The sequence below is a fragment of the Coturnix japonica genome, chromosome 7, assembly GCF_001577835.2.
Source record: "Coturnix japonica isolate 7356 chromosome 7, Coturnix japonica 2.1, whole genome shotgun sequence".
NCBI classification, from domain to species: domain Eukaryota; kingdom Metazoa; phylum Chordata; class Aves; order Galliformes; family Phasianidae; genus Coturnix; species Coturnix japonica.
This window is the reverse complement of record NC_029522.1, coordinates 2,768,105-2,792,372: the sequence shown is the minus strand read 5'-3', so window position 1 is coordinate 2,792,372 and position 24,268 is coordinate 2,768,105. Positions and strand designations below refer to the sequence as shown.

At 45.0% G+C, this 24,268-nt stretch overlaps 1 protein-coding gene across 1 annotated transcript in view; it reads right to left on the bottom strand.

Annotated features, from left to right (window-relative positions):
* Positions 1–5,935: 5,935 nt before the first annotated feature.
* Positions 5,936–24,268, bottom strand: part of NDUFA10 (NADH:ubiquinone oxidoreductase subunit A10) — a 34,212-nt gene continuing 15,879 nt past the window's right edge. The window contains exons 8-10 of the mRNA XM_015867812.1: positions 24,166–24,251; positions 16,081–16,189; positions 5,936–6,389 (exon numbers count right to left, since the gene is read on the bottom strand). Coding sequence (XP_015723298.1) covers positions 6,321–6,389; positions 16,081–16,189; positions 24,166–24,251 — 264 coding nt within the window. The 3' untranslated portion in view covers positions 5,936–6,320. The remainder of the gene's footprint in view (positions 6,390–16,080; positions 16,190–24,165; positions 24,252–24,268) is intronic.

The window sequence follows — 24,268 nt, the reverse complement described above, 5'->3', positions numbered from 1 at the left end:
AAGATGGGGGACGCTGCTTTCTGAGTTCTGAACTGTAGGGGTTCTTTTTCAGTCACTTGAATAAATGTTTTGAGAAGACATATTAAAGCCATGGCAGCTTTCTCCAGGGAACTATCAGGATGATTTTATTTGGCCAGATCTCGGTAACAGGGTCAGGCTGTCAGCTTCTATTAAGATTCAGACGTGCGTCACAGAATGGGAAGCATTTGGCTATACTGCGTCTCATTAGATTGCCTTACGACGAACCTCTTTGAGAACTTACTGCACGTGGCTGATCCGAAGGCTGTAATCCCCGGTGGGATGCTCACCATCACCCAGCTTAGTCCTGCCCTGCCCAATCCCTCCTCCCAGTGGGACATTTGGGGCTGATGGTTCAGTATGAGGCTTCCTCTCTGCCTCTCCTGAATGCATTCCTTTCATCAATGCACACCCCTCTGGGTGCCAGGTCCAGGTGCATCAGCCTTGCATCCTATCAGCAATGAGAGCTTGGCATAAGAGCTTCCCATCTTCACTTGTTTTCAGGATCTCCTAATTTATCACAGTCAATTAGGCTGCCCTTGGCTGAGGCATCCCAGATGAGCCAGCTGGAGTCCTGCTCTCCCAAAGCAGATCCCCAGCACAGGGATCTGGAACAGGCATTGGGTATGGACCAGATACGAGCTGTGGGTCCATGCATGAGCTGCCAGGCTGCACTATGACCACTGGAGGCGAGAGCTGAAAATGCAAAGAAAACACAACAGAAGAACACAGCTCCCTGGGGTGCTGCATGGTTCCCCATGCCCTGGGGTTAGTGACAGGGTGAACAACCCCTGCCTTGTGTGCAGGGGGTTGGCTCTGCGGCTGACGCACCCCAAACCAGCTGCATCCCAAATGGGGCGGTTGGGGACGCGCTATCTCATCGACAGCCACACACGGAGCTGCAGCCGCAACCAGGAGCAGCTCCCTCCCTGACTACAAAAGGGCTGGGACCGCAGTTCAAAGTTCTCCCTGGTACACAAACCAGCTTTGAGGGTAATTTGCTTCAGCTCAAAAGCAGCTGAAGTTAATTACACAGCAATGAAGCATCACGCGTTAATATTACTTAACTCTCCTTGGCCAGGCTGCTGCCAAACACCGCTCTGTTGGAGATTTGGACCTGGGAGTGTTCTGATCTCCAGATAAAGTCTCCGTGGAACGTGGGAGATATGGGATGCTCAGCTTGTACATCCTGAGGACCAGCCTTCCAGCTGAGGTGTTCAGAGCACCACGGACCCACCTTTCAGCCCCTGCCCCACACTCAGGCACCTCCTCCACAGCTGCACAGAGCACCTCCAGGGGCCGTGCTCCGTCTGGTCCATGAGTGATGCTGCCTGGGAAGTCCCCACCACAGCCAGGCATGCCAGTGCTTGGCCAGACGAGCTCCATGCTTGCTTGTTTCTTAAGCAAGAGCTCAAGCAGCCTGGCCAGGGCACCGCAGGTGCCACCATCCCCTGCAGGCCTGGGGCAGCATGCAGAGAAGGGCAGCACAGAGTTCCAGTGCCCTTCCCATGCACCAGGAGCCCTGGCACCACCAGCCCATCCAAGTGCAGCCTGTAGACCCCAGTCTGAAGCCCTACACTCCCTGCCTCTGCCCTCGGGTGCTGTATGCAGGAACAGGCTGCATTGCCACCTAATGGGACATGCTGGGAAAGCCCTCTGCATCCCACCGGGAAGCAGCAAGATGGGAATACCAGAGGCTCTGCATGAGGCTCATGCAGTTGCCCTGCACTTTGTTTTGTATGTACTGGTCAGGATGTCCTCTGCACATAAAACTAAGCACAGGGAAATCAAAGGGCATGGGGAGGAGCTGAATGTGTACTCAAAGCTCTGCCAGGACCTAGGGGGAAGCAAACAGAGCTTCATGAGACCACCGTGGTTTTCAGTTGTCCCAGTGGCACAGCTCCACTGCACTTCGGGTTCCTGGGTCCCTGGAAGTGGCAGCAGAAAACCAAAGCCATGAGACCTCACACTCCTGTCATGGGCTCTGAGGACAACAGGAGTCTGAGTTTTACCCACACCCAACACAGAGGGGTTCCTCCTCCAGATGCTCAGGGATCCCCTGTAAGCAGGCAGAAACCAGAACCTGAAGGCAGTCAACGGAGCCTCTGTTGTAACAAACAATCTCACCTGCTGGGATCCCACTAGCTCCTCAACACCCTTCCTCCCAAGGAGGATAAAAATCAACCTCATCAATCCCAGATGACGGCAAACAGGCACAGCTTGGAGGCGAACCATGCCATGTCTGGATGGACTGTGCCTACTTTTGGTCAATTTACTGGAAGCCATGAACAGAAAGCCCAGCCATCTCCAAAAGGCACTTGGCTGCCACTGAGCTAATTGAGACAAAAAGGCTTCTCAGGATCTGGGTATTGTCTGTATCTGAAGCTCTGCAGGGCAGGGTGGAGAAGCCCAGCAGGAATCAAACAGTCAGGAGTGGTCCCATCAGATAGAAGCAGCTAGGCTGGGCTCCAGCAGAGGAATTACACAGCACCGGCAGGCAACACTTTTGTTTTGATCTCGCTGTGCATATGTATTTGGCAAATAAAACTTAAAGCTGGGAACTGGAGCAGAACTGGCAGGTTTCAGGCCATCCCACCGCCCGCACCGCTCCTGCAGTGACGCTATCTGATCAGCAGCTATGTAAGGAATGCTGTGTTCTTATCAAGGTTAAAAGGGTCAGATCAAATTAAGTGCGTCTTACTGAATGACTGTGAGGGGAAATAGTTTCCCTTTCTCAGAAAGGCTCCTCTGCACAGCGCCCAAGCTCCTTCCTCTAGCATGATGGGTATCTCCAAACCACAACACCAAACCTGGTGCTCCTGGGTGGCCACGGCCCAAGCAAGTTTGCTTATCGCTGCAGCAAGATGGAGAAGTGGCACTTTCTTGCCAGTGCAGCAGGAAGACCAGCTGGAGATGCAAAGATGCAATGGAAACCAGACCCAAACCCCTTCAGCATGGAAAAGAGGTATCAAGGGATGAAGGGTCGGGCTTAATCTGCTCCAAGGCCTGCTGTATATGGATCCTTTTGAGGACTTTGATAAATGCTTACAATAAACCTGAGTACACACGTTCCTGGAAAGCAGCTCGTTTAGGTACGGTGTGCAGTCCCACCTCCCCGTTGCTCCACTTGCTTCCATTAACTTTTGCACAAATGATTCACTTTGCCCAGTCTTCTGTAAACAGAATTCAAAGCCAGCTGGAATTGGTTGTGCATCTAAATTACCCTTGCTCAGCAAGCTCTTCAACAGAAGAGAGTCACTGCAATTTGTGTCTGCGGTGGAGGCACAGCAACCTGCATCTTCTGATTCAATTTCAACAGCAAAGGCTCTTTGCTTTCACAGAATTTCAGCAGCAGTTAAAATCTAAACCTCACTGTGATTAAGTTACACCTTGAAGGAGGAAGTGGAAAAAGAAACTCATTGGATCTCTTAATTGTAGCCCTGGGCCAGACATCATTGCTGAAGAGTATGGTGTGGGTAGGGGCAGGTGAGGAATCAATAGCTCACGCTGAGCTGCAAAGCAGAAGGGGCTCAGACACATTGCAGGTACCTTCAGCAGACGTTGCCCTGGCTCCACTCTGGGCAGCTACAGCTGTCCCCAGCCGGCAAGGAGGCTATTAAAGGATGTGCTGGGAAAGCACAGACACTCATTCACCAACCACAGCAAGGGCCAGAGGGGGTGGATAGAGATCAACTCTGAACTGCGGTAAGCCAAGCTGTTTGCACAGGACGAGCATTGGCATGAAAGCACTGGATCCTGAGGCCGAGGCAACCATCACAAACTCACCCATGACTGCAGTGTACCAAGCCATCATTCTGGTGACAGGACCTGTTCCCATCTCCTCTTTCTTTGTTTTCACCCTCCTTGAGCAAATGGGCAGTGAACCAAAGGGTGGTGGACATTACTGGACTGACACTGATGCTGGGAATCCCAGTGGCTCTGCACATAACATGGGGTAGATGGCTCTAGATGAATCAACACCATTCCCTGTGAATCTGCCTTTGGAAAGTAGGCAGAATTCAAGCATGGGACATGACAGGCAAGAGGCAAGCTTCCCTATGCATTAATACAGGCAATGGGAACTGGGGATAACAAGACAGACTGTAGATAATATCACATATGCACCTACGCAGTAGTGCGAAGAGGACTTGAGTCATTTTATCTTTTGCAATCTAATAAAGAACTGGAGACAGTTTCATTTAACTGGCACAGAATAGCCTTCAAAAGTCAAAGACTTTACAGCTGGCTTGCTAGGAGATTTTTTATTTCAAGTGTTGGAGTAGGAAGGAGGGAAGAGAAAAAACACAGCTAACACTCCTTCCCACAGCAAGGGGAGAGAAAGTTATTTCCTTCTCAGAAATAGTCTGTAAATGGTTTTACTTCTGAAGAGAAGTTAAAACGTGGATTAAAACTATGTCCCATCTGTATTTTGTCATACCACACCGCTTGCCACACAAGCCAACAGCGCTGGAGTTAAACTCCTTCACATCCAAAGCTGAACTCGGGGCCCACTGGAGCAGGCAGGGAAGGCTCTGATAAATGCTCTGCACCACGTCGTGCCCTGCTAAAGCAAAGTTAAACTCAACAGCTGTGCCAGCACCACACGCACAGCGCAGAACGCCCTTCTAAGAGTTCTGACACTGCGTGCATTGCCAAGTGAATTACAACACCTGGGAAACAGAGCAACACTGAGATGGAGGACACCTGTAAAAACAGAGCTGGACTCCTCCAAAGGGAATCTAAAGCCCCAGCAGATGTTCTTTTCATCTCCACACTCATGACTGGCTGCTGTGAGACAGTTAAAGGAAAGCTAACACACTGATTGCTCAGGATCTCATCCACAGGAACAGACACCAGTGGCTCAGGCTCTCAGGCACCAGACCACCAGGACACACCTTCCTGGGAAAGGCATGGGATGAGGAAACACGTGGCCTTGCTGGAACACACAGAGATCTAGAAGGTGAAAATGCACAAAGCCTCAAGCTAGGCAAGCTTTATTTTAACCACATCTGTGGCCAAGAGCGCCAAGGTACCAAGAAAGGCACAAACCCTTACAAGTTGCCCTGTGAGGAGCAGGAGGCAGCAGCTGACAGCACAGTTCAGCAGCATGAAGACCACACCGAGCAGCTCCTGCTGCTGACCAGGACTCAAGACCACAGAACTTCAGAGAGCTGAGGCCGACAGCTTCACACTCCCATACTTGGCACTGCTTCCCAGCACTCAGCCCTCTCCGTGTATCCACCAGCTGCATCAGCACAGGGTGGCACAGCGGTACCAAAGGGGTCAGTCCTTTTGCAATTGGAAATGCAATTAAAGCCATAAAACACAGAAAGAGAACTCAGAGATCAGTAAGAAGAGATACTTTTCTACCCTAGACCTCCTTGCTTAATTCAAAGGCACTGCCCTGAAAGCCAGAATGCCTGACAGCACTTCCATCCAGTGACAGACGTGCTCAGCCCCTTGATGGAAACACAACATTTCTGCAGACCAAATCTGGACAAAAATGCTTGAGCCAATGCCAAGGGTGGCTCATTTGTGTGACTAACTAATACCAAATGAACCATTCATTTAAAAGGAAAGAACTTGGGTTTTCGGGGACTTACAAAAATAATACTTACTTCTGTCTCTTATACCCCACGAACACATTGATCTATGGCTCCCATTCACAGGAAGAAGCTATGAGGACAACTGCAGGCAATTATCTTCATTTTTTGTTTGTTTTACTTCTAAGCACAGCCTTTTTGCTGTTTGCATCAAGGAAACTTCCCTCCTTCTCTCAGCAACTTGTCCCTACTCTTTGTTGTTTTGATACTGATGTCTGCTAAGAGACTTTCAGAACATGATGTGAGCGCATTATTTAAGCCGGTGGCCTCTTCTAATGAAGCGAATAAAACACCACACATGACAGAGCAAGAAATTAACTTTGTGAGAACAGAAGGATACAGGTTTAATTTCTCTTCATTCAGGAAAACAACAATAATTCTGTATAATAGCATGCCACAGTCTTGATGAAGAAGTTCAGCACTGATCTCAAGTCTGCTCCTGCAATACCACTTTTCTATTACACACAGGCTATCAAGCATTCAAAGACAAAGCACCCTGAATTCAGCAGGGAAGAACAAACCAGAATGAGGTGATTTGCATTTGCCTTCGAGGAGTCTATTCTCTTATGCTGTAGCTGGAAGATGATTTACCCAGCATTTCCTTTGTGCTACACAGAATTGATGCAGAGCAGGCACACTGAACTCAGCTTCTTCTCCACTGTGGTTGATCACCGTTAGGGCTCCCAAGCGAGGCAGATTTCATTTCAGCCAGATCCATTTGTCACCAGCTTCAGCATTGTAGCCTTTCCTATAATTGCGACCACGAAGCTAGAGAAAACAGAAAGTTCAGTCAGGCATTTTGTTACTGTTCACCAACACTTTCAGATCCTCTACAAAGCAACTGCAAAAGAAATAAGCAATCTTTTTTGCAAAATAAGGACTTGTACTTGTAGAAAAATTAGTTCCTCTAGAGAAAAATAGAGAATACACACAGAAAATACTATCTCAATACCATATATGAACACATATGTATATAAACTAAGCCAATATCTCACCAACAGGAAAAACACGTTACTTCTTCCCTGAAGCACGTTACCCATTTCTATGCACAAGATGCCGTATAATATAGGTGATGGTAATTAATTAGGACGTGTAGAAATTGTGGGATCTGAACATGATGTAAATGGTATGGAATAAAGAGTCTGAGTTACAGCTGGGATGGAATTGTTTTCTTCAGACTGTCTGCTGTGGTGCAGTGTTTTGGTTCTAGGAGAAAACCATTGATAACACTCTGATGTTTACAGCTGCATGCCAAGCAGTGCTGAACAGAGTCAAGGCCATTTGCAGTGAAGGGCCCATGGAGCTGAGAGGGAACAAAGTTAGTACAGCTGACACAGATTGGCCAAAGGGACATTCCATACCATATGACATCATGTAGAAGGAGTTCTGAAGGGGTAGGAGTTCATCTCTCTCTGTTCTGCTGCTCAGGGGCTAGCTGGGCATCGGCTGGGGGTGGTGAGCAATTGCTCATGCATCACTTGTTAGATATATCTGTATAATCATCATTTTCCTTTTCTCGATCTTAGTAAACAGCTTTCATCTCAGGAAGAGGATGGGCACAGCCCTGCCGACCATGCATGGGCAGCATCACAAACTCAACTGCTAAGCCATCCTACCCTCAGCCTTAAAGATTTGAAGAAAGAGGCTGTTTAGGTAGCAGCCATTTTAAGAGATTACTAACACAGCATGCAGGACTGTGAGGGAGAGCCTGCCAATACAGCTAAACAGCACACATGCTCTGTGCAGGCTAGGAGAGCGCGGGCTGCACCAGCAGGTCAGCAAAAGCATCTCTTAGCAACTAGTTTTGCTAAAGCAAGGCAAAATTTTAGCGCAGTTGCTGCCTGAGTAAATGTGAACCAGACTCTGTACCCACTAGATAAGTAAGCCACAGGATACTGCAACTCCCAGCAACAGGATCGATACCTAATGTCATCACGTTGGGCAATTACTATAAAGTGAGTGATCCCACAGACAAAAGAGATGCAGGTATAATAATGAAAAACAAAATAACAAGCAAAATAGCATATCAGGTGCACTCTTCACAATTAATTAAGCACAGATTGTCCACCCAGCTCCACACAAAACCTGGTTCCAGGTTTCCTAGTGATCTTTCCTTTCAAAGAAACTGGGCAAGTATCCTGTTTAAGAGAGCTGCCCTGATGAAATCTACACACAGGCCACAATAACAGCCATTTAATCCATGCTGAAGCCTGTTTTAAGAAAGGTAGAGTATCTTTTTTCCCCCCTTTATTTTAATGTCAGAAGAGATTTTGTTCCACAAAGCATCCAGCTAGCTGAAGATTTCAACTTCCTTCATAAGACATCCACCACCCTGCCCTGTCACAAGCTATTACAAGTCATTCTTGATCAGTTTTTCTAGGGTATTTCATTTCGGCTTGTCTTTAATGTCTTGTCTAAACATCAGAAGAAACCACGCTGTCCTGTTAAGAGTTACTCCTGCTGAGCAAAGAGGAGATGTGAGATGGAAATAAATGATTACTATCCCTGCCCTACAAATTTACAGTGGTGAGTTAGGCAGGGCATCAAACCTGCTGTGACCAGCCTGTATCTATTAATTCTAGCACAAAAACATCTCTCCCTGGTCCTTTCTGGGCAGTACATAATTGGCCCTCTGATACCTAAGAGAATTCCCATATAACAAGATTACTAAAGCAACAGGAGCTCTCTGGGAACATCCATGACTTTACAGTTTCATTCCTGGGGAAACCTCCCCTCTTAAAACAACACAATATCAATCCCAGCAGAATTCAAATTCATTGTCCAAAACAAATTCCACATGTGCCTCTGGTTAAAGACATGCAAAAAACATCAAAGCAATTTTTATAATAAGTATTCATCCCTACTCCATTACTCGCAGTGGGCCTTGGCAAAAGCAGTGGAGTTTCAGGGTATGCTAAGGGGCCTTCCAAACACCCTTCCAAACTGCACATAAACAAATCTCATTTTACCTAGCAAGCAGAATCATGTGAGTTTATGTTCTGTGCATCATCTATTTTAGGCACAAGCAACAGAGATGACTTTTGAGGAAGAGTCCTTCAAGGCTCGTATTTTTCAGAACTGCCCATAGTAAAGCTGCACAACTAGGCATGGATAGAATAGAACAGACACAGCTTGATATCAAGAGAAGGGAGAGATCCTATGGTACTCATCATCATCTCGTCTCACTGCAGCTTGCTGTATCATTCCACAAGCCTAGACACCTCCCTCACCCAGTGAGAAGCTAAGCACTCCTTTTGGCTGGCTTATTTTCAGTGACTCAATGAGCTCCTTCGGCCCAGCAGCTGCAAAGAGAAGTGGTGGGAGGCAGACATAGAGATGTGGGGAAGCTGTAGGATGTGCTGCTTTCAGGGCCAGCAATTGGCTAAGCTGAGACTCCACCCTGCATCCTTAGCTTTAAAGCAAGCTGAAGCTCCCAGCCTGCTGGCTGCAGCAACAATATAAGGGCAGGGATGGGAACAAGCAGCCAGCACCAAGGCTGCCAATATGACAGACAGGAAAGGTGATGGCTGGAAGAGAGGTGATCGAAGGGAAATGGGACACAGCTCCATGAAACTCACCAGTACCTGTGAGAAAGAGGGGCTAAATATTTGACTTCTTCCAGACCAAGATACAGGTGCCAATAAGCAAAGCCAATGGCTAGATGGATCCCTTGCTGAAGGACACTATAAACTATAAATTTAGCCTCTCAATGGGAGATCAAGTGAATACTTCGAAGAGATTTTCATCTTCCATGAGCTGAAATTAAGTGTAAGTTTACCAGTCAAACTTGCAGCAATGCCACATCACTTTCAAGTGGCTGGTGCATTCACAGGGCTGCTCCATGCTCTTTACCTTCAAATCAAACTTGAATAAGCCTAAAGAAAAGGTACAACTTAACTGACATGTTAACAACAGCAACAGTAGTTCATCTTATTATGCATGACCTCTACCAAACGTTCCCAAGGAAAATAAGTGTAGCAGCACGTAGGGTCAGACAAATCCCACCCAACATCCCTGGCATCATCAGCTACAGTCTTTCCCATGTGGTTACCACCGTGGCAATCTAGACATATGCTTTGTAAGACAGGACTGCAGCTCACAGCTGAAGCAGCCCCGGAAATGCAAGTGGGAGCTGAGATCCCTCCAGAGAGACCCAACAGCCTGAGGAGGTGAATGTCAGCTCCTGCAGGATCACTGCTGGATAACAGAGACTTCTCTGAGACTGAGAATCAAGCTTTGGTCTGCTGTGATACATCGCAGAACCTGGAGCTGGCAGCAGGGATTAACTCAAGAAACATGCTATAAAATGCACTATGTGAAGAAAGGAACTAATGAGATAAGTTTTACCCAGCAAAGGTAGAGCCGGCTCAGAGGAATCAAACTGCTCAACTTTAAAAGAACATCAGTAAAAAAGATGAAAACAAGATCATCTCATCAGTTAAATTAAGAACTCTGCCACAGAAGTGCCTGTCAAAGCTATAAAGGTGATGAAAAGCCCTCTAAAGTGGTATATGCTGCAGAGTAGCAACAAACAGCTTTAGCCAGCTGTTTGCTATATGCTGCAGCCACAGCATATAAAATCATTTCAAACCAAACATGTACAGGTAGAGCTCTGGAGAGTTTTAATAGCCTGAAAAGGTCTATATCCATAAGCTTGGAGTCTGTCTTCTTTTCCAGCATTCCAGGAGCAAGGAAGAATCACTGCTCTCCCTTTCTACCCCTAAACATGCATTCATGAGGTGTGCAGTCTAATTTCCAGAGGGCTGGCACAGACAGATGTTTGCCTACAGCCTGGCTCCTACTATCCTTTACTTAGTGCTGTGAACACTCACTATAGCCTGGGTAAGACAGCGCTCAGCTTTACTGAATTGAAGTTAAAACAGACACAATTGAGTGAAATTGTTCAATGATTCCTACCCTTCATTCATTCATTTAAAACAAAAACCAACACGTAACTCTCAAAAAACAACCAAAAAAACCCCACCCAACAAAACACAGAGAAGTCATTAAAGATCCTATGGAAAGATAAGTGTCCATAAGGAGGACATGGCTCATTTCTTTAAAGCCGAAGCATTTTCACTTCAAACCACATAGCTGAGTATCAGCAGGAATCTGATCTGTAGAAAGGAATTTGTAACCTGCAATCTGAACAACTACAAACACCATAAACAATCTAATGTATATCTCCAGCTTTGCTTTTGCAAGGCAGCCAAGAATAAATAAGCAACAGGGCACTGCTAAATATTTTGCTGCAGTGATTTTCCAGTGTCAACTTGCAACATTAGCTATACTCCACACAGGCAGAATACTTTGTTTTTCCTTAGGAAAGAGCATGTTAAGAACACCAATTACCCACCTCATAGTGCAGGGTCTGCTGTCTACCACAGGAAAAAGCAACCAAACATGAGGCACAAAGACTTAGCTAACTGTAGATTCATTTCTTTAGCTGGGCAGGCACAATGCAAAAAGCTCCTTACAACAGGACTGCCAACAGAACTCAGGCTGGAACTGGATGATCTTTAAGAACTCATCCAACCCAAGCCATTCTGTGACCATAAGTGAAAGCAGCTCTTCCAACACCATTTCTACATTAAGAAACCCCGAGAGTGCTTCCTGCTATAAAGATACTATCAGGAGAAAAGCATGATGGCAGCAGGATGTTACTGCCTTTTTGATTTAGGTAGGCACCCAGTGCCTGGGACAGCATGACTTGTCATCTAAAACAAAACTGAAGAGAGATCTGACACAGTCCCAAGGCCACTCAAAGTCCTCCTCCCCCCCCATATTTGGGATGGATATCTTTGCCTATTGTCCATGCTATCCTTGAAGGTAAGCAGGGAAGAGAAGCTACACGGTTCCAAAGCAGAAGATGGGTTATTCAAACTTTTCACGCTTCCCATGCACACTGAAGATTGATGAGAACAGAGGAGGACCAGTGAGAAGGAAACAGAAGCAGATCATGAGCCTATTCCCACCCTTTCCCCGAAAACCTTCAGAAACAACTTTATTAACCTTCATTTTTAGTAGTTCCTTGGGTTCCTGTAGTCCTGTAGCTATCTAGCCAGGCAACATCTTCCTTTATTTTAGAAATGGCTAAAAATATTTGTGCAGAGATAAAGCAGCAAAAATAAATTGAGCTTTTCCTAATTTATTGCTTGCCTGTTTTCATTCCCTCCTGAATCCAAAAGCAGATAGGGCTGGGCATTACAACTGTCAAACAGCTCCATAAAAATAAGAAATGGAACAGGAATCCTTGGTCCTAAAAAACAAGAAGTTTGGCAAGACAAGGAAAAAAAATGGCAGGAGAGGAAAAACAGAAGATTGTTACCATGGTATCCACCTTTGATATAATTACAAACATAGAAAGAAGAAAAAAAAAGAGAATATCCTAAACTCCTGAATTCTGCAAGGCAAGACTAGCATGGAAGCCAACTCTTGTTACCTGAGTAAAATGTGAAAAGCTACAGGATCCTGTAAAAAAACAAAAGCAAAACCATAACTTCTCTGATGCTCTATTTATCCACACAGAGCAGATTATGTATATGTGCATATATGCTTGTGTAATGCTGCAACAAGCCTGTGTAAGATCTGAGGCCAAAGGCTAAGGTGTGTACCACCCCACAAGAGTTATCCACCACAGTAAAGCTCACTGCATTGATTTCACACTATATAGAGCTGCAGTGACAAATATAATATGAGATGTGTAAGGGATGGAAGGAATAGCTGGAGAGGAATCAGTTCTTTTGTCTCTGCTTTCCTCACGCAGTAAGTACGGCGAGAGTGCAAAGTTTATCTCATGAAAGAAAGGGACATTGCACAATTTGGTCTGGAGGAGGACAGGAATGATCAAGGCAAGATATCACTGGATGGAAGTTGAAGGGAACCCCAGGATCAGCAAACAGGCAGTACATGGGGTGGGAAAGCAGTATGTGGGTAAAGAGAGAGAAGCACAGGGTTCACCGATCAGGTACAAGAGCAAAAGGATGCCTCAGATGGAAAGATGACAACTATCACTTCTGCACATGCACTCACTGGAGCTCATATTGCATTAGAAAGCATCTTTGAAGGTAGTTCAAGAGTGTAGAACAAATTCTTCAAAGAATTCTTCACAAACTGCCTGCTCCAAGGGTAAGGCACACATCCCTGCCTTTCTTCCAATTGTACTTGGGCTAACAAAAAGATAAAGTAAATCTTTTATCAAAATGTTTTTTATTACAAAAAGGAACTTCTAGGTGCATGGACCTGTATTGTGGGAAGAGTTTATGTGTCTGAGCATTTGTTCATTTTCTTTAATATATACACCCATGCATGCACTTAAAGAATCCAAGCAAGCTAGAAAGAGGACGCAAGACTCCCACTGCACATCCTTACCCCCTGGAGAGAAGATAGAAAAAAAAAACAACAAAAAACCGAAAGCATTGGATGCAAGCTGCATTTTATAGCATTCTACTGAAAATAGCCTTGTTCTCCTCCAGGATTTCTTAGATCTCTCTTTAAAAACACTGGGGTAAAAACACAGGTGACAGTCTGAATATGAAGCTCAGACAACTGCACCTCTATGGAGACAGCAAAGAGCATGCACATAAACACGCTCTTTTCACCATCCCTAGGAGATTCAGGCAGGACTTGCCAACACCATTTGGGAGTGTAAAGTACACAAGCACATTATTTAAGTGCACAGAATCGTTTGGTTTTGTCCTCTCTGCAAACACATCTGCCTATGTGCTCCAGCTTCATGTGGTGCACATGGAGTTTGAAGCACTATCTGTGGGACTGTGAGTGGTTGGAAGAAAGTGCAGAGATGCAGCAGTTGTGGAAAAAGACAAAAAAAACCCCATAGGATTCAAGTCTTTACTAGTCTGACAGTTCCTAAAATAATGTTACTTCACTTAAGAATGAACATGCTTATCTCTGATCTACATACCCCGACTAAAAGGTTACTTTTTCCCTTGCCAGAAAAGCATCTTTAGAAGTTTATGAATGCCTGAACAGAACGTCTGAGCCCTGCCAGATGACTCCACGCTAAGAGAAAGAGGCAGAAAGCCACCTCCTCACATAGGAAAAGAACATTTACAGAAGAAATAAAGAGGATATACATAAAAAGCAATCTTCTGCTGTTCAGAGCTGTATGTGGTTACCTCATGAGTTTGAGGAAAGGAAAATGTACTCAAATCTCGCTCCCTGAGAAGCGTTTCCTTCCTCCTCCTCAGTTGCTTGTGACTAATTGATATTTTGAACAAAACCCAGCTTCTGCCTGGAATTCACAAATCCCTGTAAACCACCGTTATTAGGCAGCATGAATTGTGTGCATGCAGCTCAGAAAAGCACAGCAGTTGCCTATTTGTATGACCAGGGATGTATAACTAGTTACAGGACTGCCGAGGAAGAAAAATCCCCTACACAAATCATTGTGTTTATTTGGTAAACATCATTACTCTAACTTTAAAAGCACGCATTTCCCACAAGGAAAAGTTCAAATTCTGTAATTACACCATAATTAAGCCTTTATTTACAAGTCACGTGAGCCTAAAATCTTTATCTGTCTTCAAACGCAAGAGTGGTAGCAGAGCTGCAACCATCTGTGCACAGACATGGGCAAGGCGAGGGTTTATGAGCTAAGACTCCCTCCCATCAAAACCAGCATCTACAGTTCATCTGCTTCTCCTGTCTGTGCTGCTTGGTGTTGTGCTATATTACCTCTGAATGCAAGCAAGCAGAAACTCACAACTTTGTTTGCTAAGCAAAGTTGGAGGAAAAACGCAGCTCTTAAGTTTCAATGCAAACAATTGGATTGTCAGAACATTAAACAGCATGTGGGGCTGGCTCTGTGCTCACCTTTCTAGTAGCTTAAGCAAAGCAGGAATGCTTCACATCTTTTCCACTGTGCACATTCCCCGTGCCTGAGGGCTTACAAGAGTTTAAGTATCCAGAAGAGAAAAAAATACTAGTGGGTATTGTCTGGATTTAACAGAATTCTTTGTGAATCACACGACTCCTCCTTATCCCAAATGACATTATCACTTTCCATACTAACTTCCCTGAATCAGGGCCTAAAAGCACGCCCGCAGATGGGAGATTTTATTTTGGCAATGTTTTTTGCAATGAAAAGCTTAGGCTCCTGCTGCCAACTAACTGGCATCGAGCAGAGCAATCCAAGATCCCAGCTTTCTTCCCCAGGTATTCATATACCTACTCCTAAGCACCCCTCTGCTCAAGAGAAGTGACTTCTCCCTGAAGGCAGCTATCTGAAGAGGCAGGATGTACCCAGTTACATACCAACACACAGAGGAACGTACTGTTGTACAGCTAGATGAAAAAAAAGGGGGGCTTTCAGAAGTAGTCCCCCTGCTTCCAACACACAGCTCTGAGGTCACACCTAGCTGTGTGACAGGCGGCCTCAGCAACTCCCAGCTCCGCTGCTAAGTGATGTTTCAGCCAAAAAACCCTATCATCTATGGGAAGAAAGCTCAGTGCAGATGGATGTTGTGTGCTGACAGCCATTATGAAGTACACGCTGCACACACGTGGGTATCTCTTGGAGTGAAGGACTTCACAAACTCTTAGACTGAGATTTGCACTGGTTAGAAACAATTCATACAGGTATTCCTTTCCCTTTGTGATTTCTAGGAAAATAAACAAAAACCCAGCAACCATAGAAGATTTCAACGCAACTCGAAAATGAACCATCACCTGCAACTTCTGTTTGTCCAATCATCATTACTTAATTGCCATCAGTGCCACGATTTCTCTGATGAGAATTCACAACACCTGGGCCTTAGGAGAATGCTGCATGGTAGGGCAAGACCCCATGCCAGCTGAACAACAATAACCAATAAGACAAAGTGCTAAGTCAATTGGAAGCCATTGTCTGCAGAATCAGAAAGGCAAGCAGCTAATTAAAACATTGTGTGGGAGCCTGCATGAGGTGTATGAGAGTGCTGGGCCACAACAGGCTTTGGATGTGTGCCCGCTTACAGAAACAAACTATTTAAAGCAACAACAGTTTCAAGATCCAATGTAATGTTCCTACCTCCTCAGCCCACTTCAGAAAAACACCCCCTCCCCAAGGGTTTTATAAGCAGCCTTCTTTAGTCGCCATGGGTTTCCAATTTTCTTGTTTGACTCAAAGGATTATTTTAGATTTCAGAGGTCAGAGACTAATCAGGGCAGGAGAAACAAAGACAAAGGAAAAACCACTTATCCTTTAGTCCACATCTAAAGATCAAAAAAGAAAATCAGCTTACGAAACAAACCATTTGTTTCATTATTCCTCTTATGTAGGAGCTAGACTTCAAAAATAAAGTGGGGATCCAGGCAAAACCCAGAACTCGCTCTTTGAAATGCTCATCTGTGTACATGAGATTAACACTGTGCACAGGACAGTGGTAAATGCACTCCCACTGTTTCAGGGACTGTTGTTTGGCTGTTGGACAAGTGCTCCCCTTCCATGGTTACTTACCGATCGAAATTCGTAATAGATTTTATCGTATTCAGTGCCTCCAATTGTGATTTCTGGAATGAACCGAGGGATAGCTACAGGATCCAGCACTCCATCTTTATCCTGAACACTGAGGAGAAACAAGGGAAAGAAAAAGAAAAATAGGGTTAGTCCAGATCCTGCCCAGGAGAAAGCAAGACCAGTTCTGAGTTTGACCAAATATTAAAGAACTGTTTTGCTGTGAAGTAGTTCTGACAACTTTTGCCTCTTTTCTGCATATGATGTACACATAACCTCTCCCTCCTTGCCCCCAGCTTGTTCCTGCTACAACTTCTTCCTTTTCCAGTTCCTCCCCAAGGTTTTACCTCCCCCAGAGAGGCTCTGCCACTCCTGGGAACCTCCTTTTAGACACCTCTTTTTGCCTTCATACCTGAACAAGGTAAAACTGCTAGTGCTATAACATTCCACATGCTATAGTAAAACTTCACTTAATTACCTTTCCCGTTTCATTTGCTTTCACAAATGAACCCACGCAAGGATTACAAGAAGACAGCACTCTTCCTCCTAAAGCTCTCATTTTAAAGGGCGCTGAAGCAAACAGATTGGTTGGAAGCAGGCAGTACCCCCAACATCCCACCTGGGAGCAATGAGGGGAAGTCTGCTGCAGCAGCTGGTAGGACAGCTTAGTGACAAAAGGTGCAAATAGCAGGATTCCCCAAAAATCTACAGCACCCAGAGCCAGCACTTCCAAATATCCCAATTTTTGAAGGTCTGAGAAACTGCTAGAAAGCCACCTTCTGCCTACAGCTATTAATTTGCAGATCAACAGTGCCACCTATGTGCATCAAGGGAAAACACATCTGCTGTCCATTGCAATGGACAGTGACCAAGTTCTGAATCTGAGAGCTATTCAACTAATTGTGTTGTTAGTTAAACTGCTTTTCCTGGTGGACACAAATGAAACATATGCCCCGAGGTAAGGTGAAACTACCTGCCTTCTAGCATTTTTTCCCCCTAAATTGCAAAGTTTAGGAACTCACCTCACAGTTTCAATTAGCAAACGAGACCACTAACACATACTGACATGCACACTGCAAACTATCCTGCTCAGACTAGTCAGTAAGGAAACACAGTAAGAGATGAATAGAAAAAAAGACAAGGAGAAATGCCCATTTACAGTGCCAGGATCAACACCAAGGATATCCCATACAAACTATTCTAGCATCTACACAAAAATTAAGTATTTTCTAACCCTCTAGGCAAACCAAAGCAGAAGGATCGCACTGCATTCTATTCTGAAGCCTGTGGAATGACACACTGTGACCTTAAGCACTCTGGAGGTCTGTGGCTCTGCAGTGTAACACACAAAAAGTCAAATGGCAAATCCAGGGAGGTTCATGTTGCATTTAAGTTGTCCCTTTGCACAGTGCAGATGTGGAACTGCACCCACCAGGGACAGCTTTCTGACACAAACAAGCAGTAGGAGCATTCAGCTGAAGAAGAAAACTGAAGTTGACAAACCCCGTGGTATTCACATGCTGAAAACCAGGAGGAAGAGCCCTCATTCGCTTCCTCACTAGCACAAAGAAAGCTGTTCTTACGATGTGTGAGCACTACCCCTCTCACAGACCCCTCCAATCCTTTCCACTCCAGATCTTGGATAACTGAGGGTGGAAAAGCCTGCCCAGAGCTGCAATCCGATTATGGTTTTATTTTAGAGTCCTGGTATATTTAGAGCAGAGCACCTTTGCACCAGCTATTTCTAGGGCCCAAGGCTAACTAAACAAAAAATGATCAGAGAGCAGCCCTTCAGCTATCAACTCTTCACTCCTTACGCACAGTCCACCCTCCATCCATGCCTTGGGTCAGTACTGATGTCCTGAGCTTTCATCTGCACTTTCACTGCGCAGAGAGCACAGACAAGCAGCAAAGATGACACAGAGCTAAGAATTGAAGAGGACTACTTGCAAGCAGGGCTTATCAGCATATCCTGTGGAATACCCACTTATTTACCAGTGAATAAACATTTCCATGCCTTCTCCCCACACAAATGTTCTATAGAAACAGGAGAGACAGCATCCTGCCAAACACCAGCAGTTGTTCTGGACTTGATGAGCCTGTCGGAGAATGCAGATAAAATCTGTCCAGGCATATGTAAAATATAATTTGACACAGGCACAGAGCAAGTCCAGCAGTCAACCAGCCTGCAGCTAATCTATTCCTCCAGGAATCCTCCAGGAATTCCCCCAGCCAAATGGGAATTACCCTTTAAAATTACCAGGTACAATTTATTTTACTTGGTGACCTAGACAGACAACCTGCTGCTCTTACCAATCCTTTGCTCTTAGTACTGCTGCTTCCAAAGAAAATGCTATACAACAGAAAATAAATGCAAACCTAACGCTGCCAAAGATGGCTTCTCCAGGCTCATCTCTGCTTTATACCTTCAGAAATACTCTGGCATACTAAATAAAAGCACCACCCAAGGACACCTGCCACAACAACGTCTGTAACCACAAAACCACATTTGCTTGCCAGAACTAATTCACTGCTCAGCAGGAAGCATTTACAGGCACCTATTAAGTTCCCTGAGCTTTCTCTCTCCTCCAGTACAAAAGCACCACTATTTATTGTTGTCAGGCACTTAACCATATCTTGTCAAAGCATAATGCAGTAATGCTGCTACCAGAGTGCACTTTACCTACCCATAAGATTACACAGCATTGCAGCTGTCCATGAGCATGCAAGTGACTGCACAGTGCTAATACCACAGAAACACTAGATTTTAGCTCACCATTACAACGGTCCAGAATCCTATTAGCTAGAGTTCTCATGGCTACACTGGAATCACACATGCAGCTATGCTATAGCAAAGGGTAGCTCTGACCTCTTCTCCAGAAGCTTCTACATACACTTACTTTGCATACACTTACAACACGCTGAGGAAAGAGAAAAGGTTCTCCTGAACACACCTTGATATGAGCTTCAAATCCAAGACACAGTAACTGCTTGGGGATAACTTGAGCGAGCAGGTGGCATTCCTTCCTCTGTTCTTCATTTCTGTATTACCTCGGCCAGGGCTCCTCACCTTCCACTGCAGTGGTAGGACACAGCACATGGGAATGAGCCAGTAAGCACAACGTGTGCCCTCAGCTTTGCCCATGCGTGTGAGAGCATGGGAAAGCAGAAGCACTCCTGACTCATGCCACAGGCTGGGTGGGAGAAATGGCCACAGGGGTACCTGCATCCAGCCCCAACTGCACTGACCCCTGCTGCTGATGCTCTCACCCAGTAGGCACACAGAACAGCAACAGGCTGTGCCCCCCTGCACTTTGCCTTTCCTTTGGTGCCATTTTCTCCTTGCCCACTCACTCCAGACCTTCACAATGGCAGGGCAATGAGTTGCAGGCCTCCTTCAGACCAACAGACTCATAGGCCAGGCAGCACCAGCACGCTGTGCCTAAAGTGAACTGCAGCCACTCCCTGGTGAACAAAAGGCACACACTATCACTGCCAGGAAAGAAAAACAAAGAGCTTTCCTAGAAAAACAGGTCTGCAAGAGGTGAGAAGGTGTAATAACAATGCTTCCAACCTACAAAATAGCTGTTGCAGAGGGGAACTGACAAAGAAGAGATGTTCCAGCGAAAGCATGAAGGACGAAAGGTGCTAAAGAAGCAGCTCCCAGCAGTACCAGAAGTTCTATGATGGATGGTTTATGAGATTTTTGGGGTCTCCATGACAGAAGAGCTATAAGAACACCTCTTACAATCTCTTCAGGTACTCTTATTTGATATCAGATGGATGCATTCAGAAGGGATGTGCCTTTCTTTTGCTAAAGGTAGGAAACAGAGCTGAAGAGTTACTTTCCCTCCTTCATTCCCTTCTCTGCAAGATGCCATTTCATCAGAGCAAAACAAACAGAAAAGGAAACATACGCCCAGCTGGGGGGTCTGCAACAGCTTTAAGTATTTGAAGAAACATTAACACAACCGCTCATACAAGATCCTTCAGTAACAACTGCAAAATATATTTCTGTTGTAATGCCAAACACAATACCAAGCAATTTACTACACAGGTTATGTAGCACACTAACTGTAATTGATAAACTAAGTGGAACATATGACAGTGACAAATTATTTTATGGCTAGATTGTTTACATTGAAAAGGGATAAGTTTTCATCCAAGATAAAACAAATGTTGATATCTACCCCTTTTTAATGGGAAGTAATGGCGGCTGAAGATTTATTATTAATATGTTGTGCTGCAGCAAACTCTGAAGGAGCTGCAGTAATGTAACAGATCTAAATGGGGACTTGTAAACAGGACACGTCAAATGCAGCGTTTCCCTCACCTGCAAATTAGCATAGGTGACACTATTCTGGGAGAACCGTCCAGCTTACATACACACAAATACGTTCTTAACCTTTTAGCAAGACATGCCTCAATCCCACGATCACACTGCTCTCTATTAGGGGAAGGGAGAGAGGACTTCAGGGCAAGGCAGGGAGATAAATGATGTGTTTTGCAACTGATGTATATGGGTGCGGCTCCCTGGTCAGATTAGCTTGCTTATTATTTGCATTACCAAAGAAGTGAGAGGCCCTGCTGGGGTTTTAATACATCAGGGCGCTATACATGTGCAATGGAAAAGCCATCCTCACATGTCCATCAGTTCCTCTTTGCCCAGATGCCCTGGTGTAAGCTGAATGTGCGAGAGGTGAAAGCACCCCTGCAGCAGAGAACACAGCAGCAGCAAAGCCAAACTGTTGCTGCAGCCTAACAGGAACACGAGAGGGCAGCAAGTGCTGGTGTGTGAGATCTGTGGCCCATCTGGGGTGCACAACACTATTAAAGCTTCCTTCCAGCAGCAGGAATTAATATGGGCACGGGGCATCTGAAAGCCTGTGCAAGCACCACAGGTTCTTTCCTACTTAGTGTACTTTTTTTTTACAAGAAGCTAGAAGCTGCTCACCATTTCCTGGACAGTTTTGCTTTCACCAAACCTCTGAACACAAAACCACTGTCTTGACAATGTTATTCTGAAGGCAAGTGGAAGTAGTAAAACTCGAACCATATTAGCATTTAAATGAGCAGTTTGTTGCATTGTGAAATCTCAGTAACATAGCCGCATGCTGTCAACAGAAGAAGTGATTTCTTATTATCTGCAATGACAAGTCTTGTAAAGGAAACCCTGTCATCATCACCCAGGGTTCAATGAAAAATTAACTCCTCAGCAATGCTATTTATTCTCTTCCACAGTTACAAAGCGCAATTTTCATACAATATCTTAATACAGCACTCTTCGTGTGCTTTCTTTTAACTCCCTCCTACACTCCACAATTAACAATAATCCTTTCTTAGTACCTGTACCAGTGCAAAGCTATAGGAAAAACAGTAACTTAAAAGTATTTTCTCCTTTCAAAGGAAATCCGATTTCCATAGCTTCATGGGATGTAAGCCACCGGATGTATCCTTTAATTACTACATACAGAAAACTCTTCTAAGGTGCTTAAAGGGCACTCGAATCCTGACTTGCTTCTCTTAGACGCCACTCAAAGCTGCTCTTCTGCAATCTACCTTCAACCCTTGATAGAAGAGCCAGACAAAAGGCACAACAGTACTGCTGATATTAGGAGGCAATTCAAGTAACAGCACAGATGACTTACTATTCCAGTGCCTGTATAACATGACTGAAATTCTAAGATCAACAAGAGGAAGAGCGGGGCATGCAGGGGGTACCCAGATGGGAGCAGCTGTACAGGAATGGGCCTGGTGGGCACAAAGCTGTACATGGGCCAGCACAGTCCCCTTGAGACAAACAAGACTGATTGTGTCCTGAGTGCACTGAGCAAAGTATTGGCAGTAGGACAAAGGAGGGGATCGTTCCCTTCTGCTCAACACAGGTGAGATCACACCTGGAGTACTGGGTTCAGTTCTGCCTACCAGGACAAGAGAGACCTGAGCACACTGGAGGGAGTCTACCTGAAACTAACATGATCGTAGAATTGTTAAAGCTTTGTTTTAAAAATGCAACAACTGTACATGCAGTCTGATGTTGTTCTGTACAATGGGAAGCTTACCTCACTTCAGTCAAGGCTAAACCTATTAACACTCTTCCAAGTGTAAATTTTTTTTAATGTGGGATTATCCAGAGAACATTTTGTTCATCAACATGACTTAAGAATGGCAGTCCTAATGCTTCATCCTTAATGAATGTAGACTCACTTGCTTACGTGCAGGTCAATGATTTGATTCATATCTCCTCAAGTTTGGAGGGCTAGCTCTCTTTTCAGCATTGTTCTGTGAACACTCCACAACTAAATTGGAACAGAGATCACCATGGAGTACTTGCAAAGAACTAGTTTAATCAAATTTGACTTTATTTCAGCAAGAAGCTTTCCATTGTCTGATTTTGATTTCTTCATGCCCAATTAAGCAGACATTTTTCCTGAAGAAAAACTAACAAACCAACCCCACTGCCCTTGAACTGCTACATGCTACTGCTCTGATTTAGGATTATTCTCTGGGAGTCAGACAAAAGAAGCACAAAAGCACTTATCTTCCACACAGTCTTCCAAGTTTGGCTGTTTCGTTTTTACCCTACACTGTTCAGCCAGCTTCTTGACTGCTGTGAAGATACTTAAAAGCAGACAGCTAAAAAATTACTTTTAGAACACCACTCTCAACGCATCCAATCTAAACAGCACCACACCTAAATCTCACTACATGGTTGCCCTGTCAACAAGCTCTGTTGAAGGATGTCACGCTGCCAGAGCAACAGAGACACCACCATGTCAACTGCATAAATGTTATTTTAAAACTCCATGCCTGTGCCTAGCCAAGAACAGAAGTGCTTGCAAAATATATTTCCAATAGTAAGAACCTGGGAAATGCCTGGAGAAACTGAATTCTTGTGGCCTGGTCAGGTGTGCTGATTGCCAGGTAAAGAGCTGCCTAGATGGCCAGGCCCCAAAGGATGCTGCCAGCAGAGTTAAATGCAGTATGGTAGTTGGTCACCCTCAGTGTTCCCTCATCAATGATATTGATGATGGAATCAAGTGAACCCTCAACAAGTTTGAAGAAGACACCAAGTTGCAAGAGCATCAATCTGCTTGAGGGCAGGAAGGATCTGCTGAGTGACATGCATAGGCTGATCACTCAGCTGAGTCCAATTGCATGGTAGCTGACAATTACATGTGGGTGCTGCACTTGGATCACAACAACCCCATGCAGCAGTATAGGCTTGGAAAGAGTGGCTGGAAAGTTGTCCAGCAGAAAAGAACCTGAGGGTGCTGACAGTCACCTGAATGAGCCAGCAGCACAGCCAGGTGGCCAAGAAGGCCAACAGCAGCCTGGTCTGCATCAGCAAACAGCAGCACTGGGGAAGTGAGAAGCCTGGAGAAGAGAAGGCTGCAAGGTGACCTGGTGGCAGCCTTCCAGTATCTAAAGTGGAGCTATAGGAAAGAAGGGGACAGACTCTTTAGCAGGGTCTGTGGCAACAGGACAAGAGCAAATGATTTCAATGGTTTCAAGCTCAAAGATCTAGGTTAGATAAAAGGAAAAACTCTTTTAACAGTGAGGGTAGTGAGGAACTGGAACAGGCTGCCTAGTGATTTGGATGATGCCCTGTCCCTGAAGACTTTCAAGGCGAGGCTGGATAAGGCCCTGGGCAACCTGATCTAGCTGTGGTGTGTCCCTGTGCACTGCAGGGGAGATGGACTAAATGGACTTCAGAGGTTCCTTCCAACTCTGAGGATTCTATGATTGTCCCCTTGTACATAGCACTGGTGAGACAACATCTTGAATATTGTGTTCTGCTTTAGGCCTCTTGTTACAAGAACGACATTGAGTTGCTGGAACAGGTTCAGAGAAGAGCAACAAAACTGGTGAAGAGTTCTCCCTCCTCCAATTACTGGTTAGCAGCAACACAACTCTGCACACATCTTATAAAGCAACAGTATTACACAAGTCTACGGTCACTGCTGACTTGACAAAAAACAAAGCACAATGCAAATATAAACGTACCTTTAAAAGGGTCAAGGCTTTAACAATTCCTAGAAATCCAGGGCTAAATAATATTCTAATACTGGAAGTTATCGTACTTACAAAAGTCTCAAATGATGAAAAGAAACATCATCCTGTAGCAGCCATGGGCCCTTGTCAAATTTCAAGTACTCAATGTCTTCAATTACCTGAAATCAAAGGGAAA